At 33.2% G+C, this 17538-nt stretch overlaps 1 protein-coding gene across 5 annotated transcripts in view; it reads left to right on the forward strand.

The window, feature by feature from the left end:
• LOC145268339 (E3 ubiquitin-protein ligase HERC2-like) overlaps positions 1-17538 on the forward strand; it is a 500726-nt gene that overhangs the window by 378998 nt on the left and 104190 nt on the right. For all 5 annotated transcript variants that reach the window (XM_080123842.1, XM_080123845.1, XM_080123844.1 and 2 more), the window contains 5 exons: positions 1193-1346; positions 2222-2329; positions 10312-10602; positions 12878-13020; positions 15744-15869. In XM_080123842.1, coding sequence (XP_079979968.1) covers positions 1193-1346; positions 2222-2329; positions 10312-10602; positions 12878-13020; positions 15744-15869 — 822 coding nt within the window. The remainder of the gene's footprint in view (positions 1-1192; positions 1347-2221; positions 2330-10311; positions 10603-12877; positions 13021-15743; positions 15870-17538) is intronic.

A 17538-nucleotide genomic window follows, 5' to 3' on the forward strand; every position in this document is an offset into this window, starting at 1 on the left:
ACAGCAATAATTAAGGAATGATAAATTAAATCCAGAATTATCGTTTTGAAATTTGAAAAAAAATGGTAACTCATTTCTGGGCTATATTAATACATGATAACATAAAAAAATTTGTTAAATTCTTGATAACATTAAATGATATAAATGGCCATTTGACCCTCAAAAGAATGAATCTTTATTTTCTAACTTTTAGATATTTTCCTAGAGTTATGCTGATTTAAAAAGAAAAAATACAACTTTGTAGGAGTCTGTTGTGCATTTTTAAAGTTTAAGCTGGACATTCAAACACACAAACAATTACCCTTTATATAATAGACTAGAATATGCATCCCAGCACATGTAAAATGGATTCCCCGAAAAAATAGATTTTGCACAACTTTTATGTACCCTTACAAACATTAAATCAAGATTTAATGATACTAAACCTTTTTCCTAGAATATTTATTTAGGCAAACATTTTGGCTACACATTTAAAGACATGTTTCAGCTCTAGCTGGAAATCATCTGAGTTTCCTCAAGCAAAGTTTTCAGTGCAAAAATGCCTTTATCATGCAGAGAATTTGGCCTGTGTAGCCAAAATGTTTGCCTAATAAATATATATATATATATATATATATATGAAATTTATTTCATATACCTGCTCTGTTTACTCATTGAGCACTCGTTGTTAGATACATGTTGTTTCATTGGATGTACTTCTAGGAAACTAAACTCTACTGGCTAAATATATATATATATATATATATATATATATATATAGCTCTACTTGTTATTGCGGACTATTACAGAAATACAATAAGGATTTACTGGACTGTTGTTGTTTCATCCAATGTCAGTAGGCACAGGTGAAACGTGAACAAATTCAGATATTAAGTAATTGTGAATTACTTAGGACTTCTACTCAGTTATGGCGGATGAAATGGGAGCATGCTACCCCTATGGATTAAATAAAGAGTTCTATTCAAAATTCCATGTAGATTCCCAAGTTTGACAAGATATACCTGAAGGCCAGAGTTTACATCAACCGAAACATTGTGAAAATAACACTTAAGATGAGAACAGTAGTCCAACGAATCCCAATAGTATGAAAGATTAAATTCTAACAAAAGAGAAGTTCTAATCAGACAAAAATATTCATAAGTCTTGGAGAAAGATTATTGAATCAGAAATTCTTTGCTGGTGTAATTTTCAGGTTGCTGAGATGTTGTTGGAGCTGTGCGTAACTGAATTAGAGGATGTGGCTGCTGATACAGAGGCTTGTCGTACAATGCCACAACCAGTGGTTCAAGAAAGCCCCCATCCTTATGCTGATGACTTAACTCTAACCGGGCATGTCAAAATACCAGGTTCGTATAAATTTACACGGTTTTTTTATTTTTTGTTTGTTTTTTTTCATATTTACTATGGTAAATATATAAAGCCTGTAAATAATATATTAAATAAATATTTTTTGTTAATTATTATATTGAATACATATATTCTTTAATAATTACATGAAATATATATCCTTATATTAAATATATGTTTAATTTTTATCTAAAATGTGTTGAATTATTATATTGAATATTTATTTTCTTCATATATTACAATTAGATTTATTTTCTTTTAATGATTTTTAAAAATTAGATGTAGTTTCCTGGAATTATATATTAAAAATGGATTTATTTTCCTGGAATTAGATATTAAAAATGGATGTATTTTCCTGGAATTATATATTAAAAATGGATTTATTTTCCTGGAATTATATATTAAAAATGGATTTATTTTCCTGGAATTATATATTAAAAATGGATTTATTTTCCTGGAATTAGATATTAAAAATGGATGTATTTTCCTGGAATTATATATTAAAAATGGATTTATTTTCCTGGAAGTAGATATTAAAAATGGATTTATTTTCCTGGAATTATATATTAAAAATGGATTTATTTTCTTTAAATTATACATTAGAATATATATATATATATATATATATATATATATATATATATATATATATATATATTATTATTATTATTATTATTATTATTATTATAGATTGGAAATATCTAAATATGTTTAAATAATATATTAACTATATATTTCTTTATATAGATTTTCATTTTATAAAGGAACTACTACTGTCTCTTTAAAGAAACTACTTATTTTTTAACAGTTTATATAATAATTTAAATACACTTTTCCTTCCATTTATTTCGAAAATATAAATGATCCTTTGCAGGAGCTGAGCGTTTAAGAGTGGAGTTTGATAGACAATGCTCCACTGAAAGACGTCATGATCCTCTCTCAATTATGGATGGTTCGGGGAGAACAATTTCTACAAGATCAGGTTAAGATGATTTTTTTTTTTTTAATTCTCACTCATTAAACATGATAATTGTGATAGGAGCAAGCTGAAAAATGAAACAATATAATGAAAATGGATATAGTCAGCTAACAAACTTCCTAATTTTGCCGTCACTTCTACCGGAAGCAGTTTCTCTAACACCTATATCTCCCATGTGCATTCACTCCTCTTTTTTTTATTATTATTACTTTTTCCGATCATTTTAATAATCATTGAAAAGTTGCTTTCAGCCTTATTTTATTGAAATTATTTTATTTTTTTTTTTTTAAGAATTATTGAAAACACTTTTTGCACTCTTTTTTTTTTTTTTTTTTTTTTTTTTTAAAAAGAATTATTAAAAAGATTTTTTCAAATCTTTTAAAACTTTTTTGGGAATATTATGTATTGGATTCGTTTTTTTATAGTGTTTCAAATTTCGTTATTTTGATTTCAATAATTTTATTTGTTTATTTTCATGAACATTTATTATATAAATTCAAAGGAAAAACTTAGTCTTACTATAAAAAAAAATGTATTTTTATAATTTCATAAACATGTTTCTCATAAAGTTTCAAATAAGATAAAAAAATTTATTTTTTAATTTTGTTATTAGAAGTTCAAAAAAGACTAATTGTGTTATTTTTATCTGTATAATTTTGTTAATTTTTATTGTATTATTTTCAATAATGTCCTTTTCTTATATTTTATTTCAATAAATCGCTTCACAATAGAAATATTGAAGAACAATAAAAGTTAAGGAGCTGATTTGCTTTGCTTCCGGTAGCAACCACACTGGAAATAAGGAGGTACTTTAGCTGACTGTAACACAAAAATCAAAGAAATAAGTTTATCAGCAGAGCAAACATATAAGAAGTTGTTCATCAATGCACACAAAAGAAAATTAAAATAGGATTATTAATCAGGGTGTTGCAATGAATGGGAACAAATGATCAATGAAGATCAATATATTTAGAGTTAGTTTACAGGCAATTTTAGTAGTAGCAATGACTTCTTCTGATAGTTAAGGACAATTTATGGACAGTCTTGGGTTTGCGACAGTTGAGGATAGTTTCTAGCTGGACACAGCAGAATGCAAATTTTTGCTTGGAGCAGTTTGAGATGAGCTGATGTCAACCGATGACAAAGACTATGCAGATGGGGACTTCACCGTTCAAAGGGTCATATTTGTGTTGTGATCACACACGCATCCAGAACCCGACTGACATCTACAGAATGTGTTTTCTATGCTTTTTGTTATTTTTATACTTATGAACCCATGCATGTTCCCTTTGGCAGCTGCTGATATGAGAGACAACAACGTAACTAGTAGAGAAGATGGAAGAGACTAAATCCACAGCACACATTGTTGGGTTAGCGATCGTTGTCGAGCAGGGGACTATGTGGTCACACACAAGCAAGTGTAACATTTGACAGAGAGAGGGTGGGGTGGGGGGGGGTAAAGTAAAATAACACCTCCTTATAAGAGTCTACTTTCTGCTTTTTTATCTCGTTCTTCCTCTTTACCGAGGCATAAAACAAGCGAGTGAGAAGGAAGAGGAGCTATACAACACTTCGCTGCAACAACTCCTTTTCATCTTCATCGTCGTAGCATGGCAAAAACACATGGTGGTAGTGGCTACCTGCTTTCTTCAAGCTGTTTGTAAAAAATGGTAAAGGAGGTGAAGATCGGTATGTGATGCACAGATGATAAAGTGAAAAAAAAGCACTAAGTTTGAATAGAGTGAATACAAAGAAAATGATGGAGACAGTTAAACGATATATCCTGTCCTGTCAGAGATAAAGTTTTACAAGTTTAGTCACAAGATTTCTTCCCTGAGGCTTACAGCATGTGTTACAAGAAAAGGCTGTCCCCTTTTCCTGTAAATAAGAAAAACATTAGAGAAGTGGAAAATGAGATTAGGATAAGCCGAGACTCAAACCTTTTAAGCAAGGTTCAGAAATAGATTCAGAAATTGGAATGTTAAAATTCAGCTATTGTTTTGGAAATAGTTAGATTTTGTTTGTATTGTAAAAAGAATTGTTCGTTCTTTTATGAAAACTGAATTAAAAAAATAGATTAGTTGAGAATTCTTTGTTGTCGAAAGTGTGTTTGGAGAACGTGTGCTGAGCCACGTGAGTTGGTCACGTTTTGAACCACACATCTGACATCATAGCACATAGCAAAAAGGGAATTCTCAATAATAGGAGCAAGGATTAGCAGATTAGAAAAGTCGAAGAATCGACATTCAGACAGACAGGTTCGAGCAGTCAGCAAAGGCAGTCGGAAAGAGTTGACATGATCAGAGGAGGGTCCCTTTAGAAGCGGTGGAGGGAGAATATTTAACCATGTAGAAACGAATTGAATTCCTGACGTCATCATCGACCAGTCAAATGAAATAAAGAATCCATATCAATATTTTTAACTGTTTCTCTTCGTGTTGTCATTCAACAATTGAAGGTAATGTGTTAATCATCTTAATATGAACTTTGTATAATCCCCTTCCAAGTAATGTGTCCTCCTCCTCCATCATAAGTAATGATTCACCAATCTGATGTATAAGAACAGTAATACACATTCATTCAATAACGAATTCTCCCTCTGACTGTTATAAATGTTTCTCTCATCTTCGTCAATCCTGTATTACATGTACCCGTCATCTCTTGATACATGATCTCCAATATAAAAAGATTTTTATAGGCACATAATTTTATAACACTTTTAAAGTACACCGAATGTAGTGCCATAATTAATTACTGAGAGTTTGTTTTTTGTTTTTGTAGTTTAAACATAAACCATTAAAACGAAACTTTCAAAAAGGCCAAAATACACTTCTAAAGTATATTTCTCCTAAGCCTACATTAGATAAAGAGGATAAATAAGGGGTGGGACAAGAAAAAAAAACTTATCGAGACGTCTTTCAGCCAACTCTTTTTCAAGATATGCGTTGGCAGCGGGGGAGAAAACATCGTTTATAACGTGGTCAAAAGACCATAAATTAATAGCAAGGGTAAAAAACAAAAAGAGAAAATAAAAATGTATAGGGAATAGGAGAAAAAAAAGAGAAACAATCTCAGCAAATACCCATAAGTTCTAAATTATAAACATGTTTCCAATATGACCCCAGCTATACAAGACATGGTCATCTTACAAATCTGGTTGCAACAATAAACATTAGTCATTAATCATATTCATGAGTCATGTGTCATCAAACTTTTTTTAGAAATGTTTCTGAATTTTTTAGATGAGGAATGATAATTCTTATTTTTTTTTTTTTTTTTTTTTTTTTTTTACAAAGGCATCACCACATTATCAAGGCCCAGAGGCCACTCAAGGATAAGGGTTAAAGAGTGTACAGTAGAAATTGTTCAATATAGTAATCATTAGTAATGAAAATTTGGTAAATTTAATAACTTATATGGAACGGCTCATCAAGAACTTATTTACTTTAGACTTGAACACAACCATATTGTAGTCAGCCGGAAAGCAGGAAAACGGAAGACAATTCCACAGGCGTGCAGTTCTAAGAAAGAAGAATCTACGTTTAGGTTTAGGCACAGATAAAGAGTGGGGGAAATTATTGATAGTGTTTACAGCTAGACGAGTGTTTCTTGTGAAAGTTTGGCGAGGGGGGACCATAGATTGAAGCTCAGTTGAACACTTTCCATGAAAATAACGATACATCAGAGACAAACTCGCAACATCTCTTCTGTGAGATAGAGGTTGCAAGGAGGAGAAAAGGACATCTCCTACGAGGCTACGGAGTCTATTTTGAACTCTATCAAGGCAGGACAAGTCCTTTCTAGCAGCTCCTGCCCAGATGTGGCAACAGTATTCCATCCTTGGACGTACCTGGCTCTTATATAGGTAGAGAATAGCATCAGCAGTGAGATATCTACTGGATCGATAGAAAGATCCCACCATTTTTCCAGCGGCCTTGGCAACAGATTTGATATACGTGTTCCATTTAAGATCAGGAGTAATGGTCAAGCCCAGAAGCTTGTCAAAACTTGAGGCCTCCTGAAGACGAGAGCCATTCATTTCAATTGATGACAAATGTGAATTAGAATGTTGATGATGTAAAGAGAGAAGCTTGGTTTTAGATGCATTAAAAGTAACCAGCCACTCCTTTCCCCATTGTACTACGTGCTCAAGATCAGAGGAGAGAGAATTGGAGAGAACTTGGTCGTTTACTGTCTTAGATGTGGTACCATAAATGGTAGTGTCGTCAGCATAAATGTCTACAAATGATGTAAGGATATGATTTGGAAGATCATTAATGTAGATCAGGAAAAGAGTTGGGCCCAGGATGGATCCCTGAGGGACACCGGCATTAATACTGTGAGCTTCTGATTTTTGCCCCTCAACTACTACTCTTATGAACCTATCAGAAAGAAATGATTTAATAATTGAGAAGACTTTTCCAGCTATACCATAGCTAGCGATCTTATGAAGTAAACCTTTATGCCATACCCTATCAAAGGCTTTAGATATGTCAAGAGCAATTGCCCTAGAAAGATTGCCACGGTCGAGAGATTTGCTAATCCTATGCGATATAACTGTAAGGACATCTGCTGTAGATCTAGCAGAACGGAAACCATATTGAGTGTCACTAAGAAGGTTATTTTTGTTGAGATGTTTGATTACTTCTGTATTTAACACAGATTCTAGCAACTTACTCATGACGCAGAGGAGACTTATTGGCCTGTACTGAGAGGGGGATGAGCGATCACCTGAATTCTTAAATACAGGGCATACTGATGAGATTTTCCAGGGAGATGGGAAACTATTCTCCTTAAGACAACGTTTAAACAGTTTTGTAAGTATGGGCGCTAATTCAAGTTGAAGTTTTTTGAGTACTATAATTGGAATACCATCAGGGCCAGTTGCTTTACTCGAATCAAGGTTTTTGATTAGCTTCGCAACATCACGTACAGATATACGTATATCACATAGCATGTTTTCTGATACAGGAGGAAATATTGGAGGTTGGCGGTCTTGGTCGCAAAGGGTAGAATTAGCTGCAAAGTTCTTGACAAAGAGTTTGGCTTTGTCTGATGCTGACGAGATTACCTCAGGTCCATTGATAATAGTTGGGATGGAGCACACGCTTCTATTCAGGATTCTGTTTGCTATTTGCCAAAACTGGTGGGAACCAAGCCTCTGCTCAGCTACTTTGGACTTAACAGATTGAGCATACAACACTCTTGCGTTCCTTATTACTTTCTTACAATGGTTGCTGGCAGTCCTGAAAACGGCTTTAGTTTCCATACATCTATTACGTTTGAAGCAGTGGAAAAAGTGATTTCTGTGCGCAATGGCAGCAGCACATTCTGGAGAGAACCATGGCTGGCTGTTAGGTTTTTGCTGAAACTTTTTAGAGGGTATGAAATGGTCAATACCTACAATTAACCATTCAGTTAGGTCTAATACTATAGAGGATACATCCTTTTTAAACATGGAATGCAGAGGTAGATCAGATATAAATGTACGGAAGCTATCCCAGTCAGCCTTAGTGGATCGATATACTGTACGATGAAGAGGTACGTCTGGGGACTTATTACATTTCATTTTTATCTTAATTGATACAACAGAGTGGTCGGAAGATCCAAGAGGCGACAGAACAGAAACTGAACATAGTTCAGGGCAAGTTGTGAGAAAAAGGTCTAGTAGGCTCGCATACTGGCCGTCATTATCGGGCACACGGGTAGGTTCCTGAACAATCTGAGTGAGGTCATAGGCAATGGAGAAATCATGACAGAACCTCCCCTCATCATCGGTCTTGTTTGAGTGGGTCAACCATTCGACGTTGTGAACATTGAAGTCTCCACATACGTGAATGTTAGCTGAAGGATAAGTAGAAAGGACTTGGTCAATTTTCTCAGATATGCTTTGAAAGATAGTAACTCCGCTGTTGTGGGGGCGATAGAGAGTAAATATAAATGCAGTAGTGTGAGCTAAAGCAACCCGGAAGCACATATAGGGTAAGTTAGGATCTTCCCTGGAGATGTCCCTCCCACATGGAAAGCTATCTTTAATATAGGCACATATTCCATGCCCATGGCGATCTTGGGGGTCAGATTTAGAAGTTAAGTTAGAGTATCCTGAAATTGCAAACTCATCTAGGGAAATAGCCTGTCCAATGCCAGTTTCACTTAAAAATAAAAGGTCTGGTTTAGTCTCCTGTAATTGGGTTTCAACCTCTGGAAGGTTAGAACGAAGACCCCTGATGTTGGAGAAGGAGACATGGTAGTAGGGGTCTACGTTGGAAGTTGGAGAACCGGGTTTAATCGTGTATTTTTTCTTGAAACTTGTCATGATGAAATTTTGGAATTTGTGGACTAGGTCGACAGATTTACTTAGAGCAGGACAGAGAGGGGAAATTAAGAGAGAAAAAGAAACGAAGAATTTTTTTATTTTTTTTTTTTTTATTTGTAGCTAATGATAAGGTAAAGCTGTAACAATTACCCACTAGTATGGCATCGAGAGGCCCCACCAGAAGCTACTGCATGGTCCAGAATCCATTCACCAAATGGCAATACAGCAGCCCCAGTACTTTGCACCTGCTGTTTATTTTGGGATTATTTGGACTACTGTGTTATTTTCACGTTTTGGTCGGTGTAACCCCTGATCTACTTCAGGTTTATCTTTTCAAACTTAGGAATCTTTCCGTCAAACTTGGATTTGTGGATTAAATAAAGGGTTCTATTAGAAATTTTGTGCAGATTCCCAAGTTTGACAGAAAGATTCCAAAGTTCAACAAGATGAGAACAGTAATCCGAATAATCTAAATAATATAAACTTCAGAAATGTCTACAAAAGTGCTCGACTGAGCTCCAACATCTTGTCAAACTCTCGAATCTTTCTGTAGAACTTGGATTCACGGGTTAAATAAAAAGTTTTGTTTGAAATTCTGTGCAGATTTCAGAGTTTGACACTTGAAGGTTAGTTTACATCGACTAAAATAGTGTAGAAATAAACACTCAAGATGAGAACAGTAATCTGAATAATCTAAATAATACAAACTTCAGAAATGTCTACAAAAGTGTTTGACTAAGATTCAATCTCCAGTTCCTCCTTCTAAGACATTCACTGCAAGAATTTGTCTTACTACCACAACTGCAAAAATCTATTTTTTTTATCCTTTGTGTGCTTAACATCATTCAGTTCAGCACTATATAATACAAACTTCAGAAATGTCTACAAAAGTACTTGACTAAGATTCAAGCTTCAGTTCTTCTTTCTAAAACATCAAGGGTTTACTGAAAATTTAAAACTAGCTTAAATGACTTTCTATTCCACAGTTTAAATGCTTCTAAATTCTTTTCAAGTTTTTGCTTGATCAAAAAATAATTCTTTTTATTTTTTTATTAACAAAAGACTAAAAGCCTAGCTTGTTTCAAAGACATCAAAACGTTGGAAAGGATCCAAACCAGAATAAGGAAGCATGAATTGTCTATTTTATTCAATGAAATATATATATATATATATATATATATATATATATATATATATATATTGGTGTTGGGATGATTAATTGGAATCAGAAATAAATTAAAAAAATTGGAACTTTTGGCAGTATCAAAATCAGAAAAATTTGTACCTATTTTCCAATTCTAAAAACGATTCCTTTATCTTTTTTAATTGATTTTGTGTGTTTTACGTTTAAGAAAATATACATACAGCTAACATGAGCTTTTACAATAATTGGAAAAAAATAACTTTTTAGCTAAATATTTAGAGATTTATAAAGAATCAGAATCACAATCGGTAATTGTATCAGAATAAAGAATTTAGTACGGAATCAGTAATTGTATTGGAATCGAGGGAAAATATTGGAATTGTCCCATCACTAATATATATATATATATATATATATCTCATACACCTAGCTCAAATTACTTTTTTATATTTTACAGCCATTTATTATTATATTACATTATTTTGGTGCTTTTTTTTTTTTTTTTTTTTTTTTTTTTATTTTTAGGTCGAGAATGGACAGATTGGTCTCTAGAATTACGTATTCCAGGAGACGAACTCCGCTGGAAATTTGCTAGTGATGGTTCAGTAAATGGATGGGGCTGGCGGTTCACTGTTTATCCGATCATGCCAACTGCAGCTCCAATGGACATGTTGACCGACAGAACTGTACTATCTCGACCATCTATTGACCTGGTGATATGCTTACTTGATTTGGAACTCGATGCAAGCACTGATCGCAGTATTGTACCCCGTCTTGCTGCTGCTCTTGCTGCCTGTGCCCAATTGAGTTCCTTAGGTAAATAATAAAAAAAATTGTGTGTGCATGTATATATATTTTTAAATAAAATAGGCGGAAGTTTCTCAAGAGCTCTTTCGGCTATCATCTCATCAGGAGAAAGTCAATAGCGTAAAAAATAATATTATGTCGAAACTTTAAAGAGTTCTAATGGGGAACTATTGAATGTGCCAAAAGTACGGGGACAACTAAAATTAAGTTTATTAACGTTTAAAAACAATTAAAATATTAGCACAACGAGGAGGGGAAAAAAAAATGGGAGAAAAGATTCAAAGTTCCCCAAAGAGAAACAATGCGTCTACTGTTTCCTTTTGCCGGCACAAAGAAGGTTTATGCACTGCAATAGAGACAGACTCCAATATCTTTAAATGATTTCTGGAGTCCACTCTATGTAGTACCTCGAACCATTCTAAAACATTAATAAACTTAATTTTAGTTGTCCCCGTACTTTTGGCACATCCAATAGTTCCCCATTAGAGCTCTTTAAAGTTTCGACATAATATTATTTTTTACGCTATCGGCTTTCTCCTGATGAGATGATAGCCGAAAGAGCTCTTGAGAAACTTCCGCCTATTTTATTTAAAACTATATATAAATTCTGTACCTCCAAACATATATATATATATATATATATATATATATATATATATTTGTAGTCATTGGCATACAGTCCTGTTTCGTTGTATCACAACCCATCAGTGCTGCTAGACTAGCACCTCTCCCAAGCCAAGGATTGAACCTAGAACCATCACGTTGACAGTCAGCAGTTCTACCAATCGACCCACGGGAGCGGCACCTGTAAATAATCTCGCCAAATGTCTATTTAAACAAACATCCGTCCACCACTCTCACAGTGCTCTAACCGCTTTGTTTATAAAAAAAGAGCAAGCGTCGCATTTTTCAGCCAATTAATATATATATATATATATATATATATATATATATATACACACACACTTTTAATTTTTTAACTGCTTTTTCTTTGCAGAAAACAAAAATCTCATTATCTTTGTCAAAAATTCCTTTACCGATTATTGGAGCAAACAATGTTTTTGCCTTGTACCAATATATAATATTTTTTATATATAATCTATACTTATATAAATTTGTTGTTTTTGTGTGTATCGATATTCATATTAAAAACCTTCTTTTCTATTTATTTAAAAAGAAAATACAATTTTCTTATATCTGTGTTGTGGAATTGCATTCACTAGCAAACGATCTAGCTAATTTGCATATTCTTTTAGACATTCATTTTAATTAATTCCCTAATAGTCGCTACTACACTTTGATCCCGGCCCGAAGGCCAAGAACAACAGGGTATTTATTTGCTCCACCACCGAGCAAATTAGGCACAAGGCCGATTTAAATGTGACGAGTGAAGGGGAAATGGAACATTACACATTTTTAAGACATATTTTTAGTATTGTTTTTTTCAGATAAACTTTTAGTATTTTTTAGATGGAATTTAAGTATTTTTAGATGAACTTTCAATATTTTTTTAGGTGAACTTTTAGTATTTTTTAGGTCAACTTTTAGTATCTTGTAGGTCAACTTTTAGTATCTTGTAGGTCAACTTTTAGTATCTTGTAGGTCAACTTTTTTATATTTTTTAGGTCAACTTTTTTATATGTTTTAGGTCAACTTTTTTATATGTTTTAGGTCAACTTTTTTTATATGTTTTAGGTCAACTTTTTTATATATTTTAGGTCAACTTTTTTTATATGTTTTAGGTCAACTTTTTTATATGTTTTAGGTCAACTTTTTTATATGTTTTAGGTCAACTTTTTTATATGTTTTAGGTCAACTTTTTTTTATTTTTTAGACAAACTTTTCCCATTTTTTTTAGACAAACTTTTCTCATTTTTTTAGACAAACTTTTCTCATTTTTTTAGACAAACTTTTCTCATTTTTTTAGACAAACTTTTCTCATTTTTTTAGACAAACTTTTCTCATTTTTTTAGACAAACTTTTCTCATTTTTTTAGACAAACTTTTCCTTTTTTTTTTTTTTTAAACAAACATTTCCCATTTTTGTTTTTAGACAAACTTTTCCCATTTTTTTTAGACAAACTTTTCCCATTTTTAGGTGCACTTTTCCTATTTTGTTACATAAACTGTTCCCTATTTTTTAGAGGAACTTTTCCCATTTTTTAAATGAACGTTTGGTATTTTTTAGATGAACTTTAGCGATTTTATTTTGATGAACATTAATCATATTTTTGAATGAACTTATACCACGTTTTTAGATGACATTTTACCATAATTTTTTCTAGGTGCACCACAGAGAATGTGGGCATTACAAAAGCTTCGAAAGATCATGGCAGTAAATTATGGCGTAAGTTTCAATGTAAATACACTCATGTCTAGTCCAACAGCTGATACACCTGAGCAGGAATCTTCAAGAACACCAACAATGGTAAGTAATATTTATAATAATAACTTATTATTATTATCATTATTATTATTATCACCTTTTAATTTAATTGTTGAAATTATTTGATGAACTCTCATTCATTGTTTTTGATGAGAGAATCCACCGTATATATATATATATATATATATAATTACTGGTTTCTCAGTCAAACAATGTCACAGCTCATATAAGCTATGAAAGCCAGCAAACTGGAAATTAAAGACTTAAGTTTTGCCCTCATTTGAGCTTATCAGTTAAACTCATCTGAACTTAAAACTCGAGCCCCAAATCTCTTGCATGCAAGGCAAGCATCCTGCCACTTGAGTAACTGCACCACCTACATTCCATAGTTAGATTTTGCTGCAGTTTGCTTGATCTGTGCTAGCTAATAGATTTTCTTGTACATGGCATGGTTGCTCAAGTGACAGGATGGCCGCCTTACATGGATGCAAGAGATTATGGTTTTGAATTCCAGGTTTGGATATGTTGAACTGATGAGTCTAAATGAGGGCGAAACTTGAGTCTTGGACTTCCGGTTTATTGGCTTTCATGGCTTATGTGAGCTACTGCGGCGTTGTTTGACTGGAAATAATATCATCTCTTACATTTTAAAAACAAACAATGCCAATATGTATTTATTTTTATTGCATATATATATATATATATATATATATATATATATATATATATATGCAATAAAAATAAATGCATATTGGCATTTACTATAAAGTGGAGGATAGTTGTTTTTTTTTTTTTATCAAATATTAGCAAAGATACCTGCATGGATTTTTGCTGTATTAACCTTAACATTTGGCCATGACCTTGAAAAATAGTGTGCACTATGCTTAGGTTGGAAACCATCATCCTGTCCGATTTGGTCATAATCGGTTCAGTGGTATGGGCTGTAGAGAGTAAATATACGTAGACTATGACCTTGACCTTTGATTTCTAGATGGGGACTATTATTATGCCAGGTTTGGTCATGATTGGTCCAGTGGTTTGGGCTGTAGGAGAGGCGTACACACACGAACGCTACTACTGTATACATGTAGATTAAACAAATAGAAATTTTTTTAAATATCTTTTTACACTTGCACTTTAATTCCCATGGAAATTGCACTTTGTCCCTTCAACATGTTTTTTGTATATATAAACTTTGAATTTTGTTTGGAATTTTCTTTATTACAAAATATTTGGTTTTGATACAAATTTTTATGTGCAGACATTTACACAAAAAAAAAATTTAATTTATAAAATATGTTTTCACTTACCATATTTAAAAATATCTTCTTAGAAATTTAAGTGTATATATATATAAATATTTTAACAGAATCAACAATTTACTGGACATTCTATTTATTATAACATTCTGTGTTTATTTTAAATTATGATTGGAATTCTCAATTCCAAGTCTAGCTTCACAAGTTCGAATCCTTGACTATCCTATTTCATATTTACATTTAACTAATTCCCTATTTTTTTACTTAACATGAAAAGGGGACAGCCCTTATCATGTAATATCCTGACCCGTCTCCCAGACTGACAGGACCAACAAGCCTCACTTCTAGATCTATTTCTGACCACAGTTTCCGATGATTATGTAATGAATGCCCATAGCCCACTTGTGGAATGCTGATCACGTTGTGATAATATTAGAAATCACCCTAAATTCTCAACCCAAAGCTAAATAGTTATTACTCAAAACTATAAGAAGGCAGAGTGGCAAGCTATCAGGGATCCTCTCAGAGATGCCCCATTGGGAAATATCTTTTCTTTTCCTGTGGAACAGTGCACAAATAAGACTACTGAATCGGTCAAAGCGGTAATTGAAGCACATATCCCATATGGAAGTTCTATAGCAAACTCCGCTCTCCCAATGGTTTACTTCCACTTGCGTAGCTCAAAAGCAGCATACATACCGCAAATTTATCCAACATAAATCCAGTACAAACAGACAAAAGTTTATAAAAGCTAGAAGTAATTGTTAGAAAGAAATAACAACAGCCAAGATGAAAATATACCGAAACCACCAGAAAACGCATTGAAGTGCAGAAATTAGGAACTTGTGATTTTGGGAAAATCTACAACAGTGTAGTAAATAATGGCAATCAACAATTCTCTCACTATTCAACAATCATGAGGTTTTTTGCATGGCAACCGAGAAGGCTAACATATCTGCCTGCCGGGTTGCCCTGGAAGGGTCGCTAACAGAAACACGGAGATGAGTTAGAAAAAATAAAATATATTTAGACAAAAAACAGCATATACAAAGAGCAACCTTAAGTCCCGTCAAGATGGCGGACTACGAAAGTCAATTTATACAGTTCGGAAGAGTTCATCTTTAGTGCATGAGTGAGTCCCCACAACATTAGCCAATTGTCTTTTATTATTGTTGTACCATTTTATTAGCAATAAAATAACATACTTACCTACAGTTCATTTTAAAAATGATTTAGTCTGGCCGGGACAACTACTAATATGAAACAATTTTAAATAATCACCTAAAACTAAAAATCAGTAAGGGAGATAAATCATTTTAAATTAAAAATATGATAAGAGTTGTCTACCATAAGTTTACAAAAAAAAAACATGCAAACATTCAAAACTTAAAAAGTAAAACGACTTCACCGCGTTCCATACAACACTAAGTAGATACAGCTATCTATATTTTTATTTCAATTTTATATTTATATTTTATCTATTAATTTGTTTCGCTTGTATTTTAGTCACTAAGTGGAACTGCCTTGGCATCTCTGGTCAAAGGCTTACCAGAAGCACTCCAAAGACAATACGAATACGAAGATCCAATTGTACGAAGTGGTAAACACCTGATGCATAGTCCATTTTTCAAGGTGAGAAATCTATTTATACATGTTGAACTCCTTGATCATGTTGTGTGTAAATCTTGAAACTTAATTGTCAGTTCTGTAACAAAAATTTCTTAAATAGAAAGTCAATGTTATCTTACCTCTACATCTCTCTTTTGGCCTTCTGTGATATCTCTCTCTTCAAGGGCATAGCCAACTGTGCTTTCTGAACTCTTTGGACCCCCCCCCCCCCGATCAGTCAACCAAAATTTAAAGTGCTAGTAAGGCAGGCAGATATAAAACATCATAACATGCAGCCGCAGTTGAGATTGAACTCACTACATGAGTTTGTAGTGTAATTCAAATCTTGTCCGTAGCTGAATACATGATGCTTCGCTAAGGCTATCAAGGGTATTTTTTTATCGGGACGCCATCACTATCACTAGATGGGTTGCCTACCATGGCTTAAGAGAGGCCCATCTACCCTCAAGAGAAGGATAGACCGTGGCAGTTTCCCAAACTGGTATTTTACCTTGCAGTACATGCAGCACCTTATACTCCCAAACGGTCACCCATCTGGTACTGGCCAGGCTCAACCTTGTTTAACTTTGGTGATCTGGCGAGAATAGGTGTGCCAACATGATTGTGCCAGACATAGGCAGGTAGGCATTTACCTTGTTGTAAATAATTTACCTACTAACGGGAGAATTATTTACTACTTGCAAATTGATTTTGTCTGCCATTTCACAATAGCATCTCGAAGTTTACCTACCTATAGGGGAATTTTGCAGGGCTGGATTCGTTTTGTTTTGTTCCATTTCGTTCAAAATATTTACTAATTTATTTTCATTTTTTGTATGAAAATGAAACAACGCTTTTTGTATTGTTTTGTTCATTTTTTTTTTTATTTCTCTTCGTATATCTATAAGTATTTGATTACAACCAGGTTATAGCAAAAGGTACCAAGGCTTAATAAAAAAAAAAAAATGAGACATGAAAAGTTATAATTAGCGCAACCCAAAAATTGCATTTATTAATTAGGTTGAATAATTTGATAATGTAATTATGTAAAAAAATTTCATAAATCAATCAAAATATTTAAATTTCACATTTATAAGAACATTCAATGAGCATTAATTGCAATTTTTAGGTTGTCCCAATTACAATAAAATGAATTTAACAATATGAAACTTTACTAAAGCAAAAGGAGCGAAACATATTTTGTAAAAGTTTTGTTACGAAAGTTTGGGCTCCTCCATCCTGGCTACGTCCTTGTCTTTTGAGGTCTTCTAGTGCGTGATTCCTTTTCTCTCTTCTTAATCAGGTTCCTGATCCCTTTTTGTGGTCCTTCCATTGGTGCAACTTCCTTTATCTGGAGTCACCCTGTTGGTGTCTTTCCCTTTTTATTCCTCTTCCTGAATTGTTTGGTATCCACTCTTCTGGACTTTCTCTATTGGTGTTGTTTTCGTTCTTTTGGGCTCTTCCTAGTGGTGCTTCTCTCCTCTTTTGGTTTCTTCTTGATGGTGCCTCTCCTCTTTTAGGGCTCTTCCTGTCAGTACTTCTTCCTTTATTTTGGAAAGCTTTTGGGCAGTGCCTTAACCCCTCTTTTGAGGATCTTGCTGGAGGTGCTTATTTTCTTTTTTGAAGGATTTTCCTCGCAGTACCTTTTCACTCTTTTAGACATTTTCTTGGTGTTTTTCCCTCTTCTGGAGAT

Source organism: Euprymna scolopes, chromosome 43 (genome assembly GCF_053919585.1).
Source record: "Euprymna scolopes isolate OS-2025 chromosome 43, ASM5391958v1, whole genome shotgun sequence".
In the NCBI taxonomy this organism is placed as follows: domain Eukaryota; kingdom Metazoa; phylum Mollusca; class Cephalopoda; order Sepiida; family Sepiolidae; genus Euprymna; species Euprymna scolopes.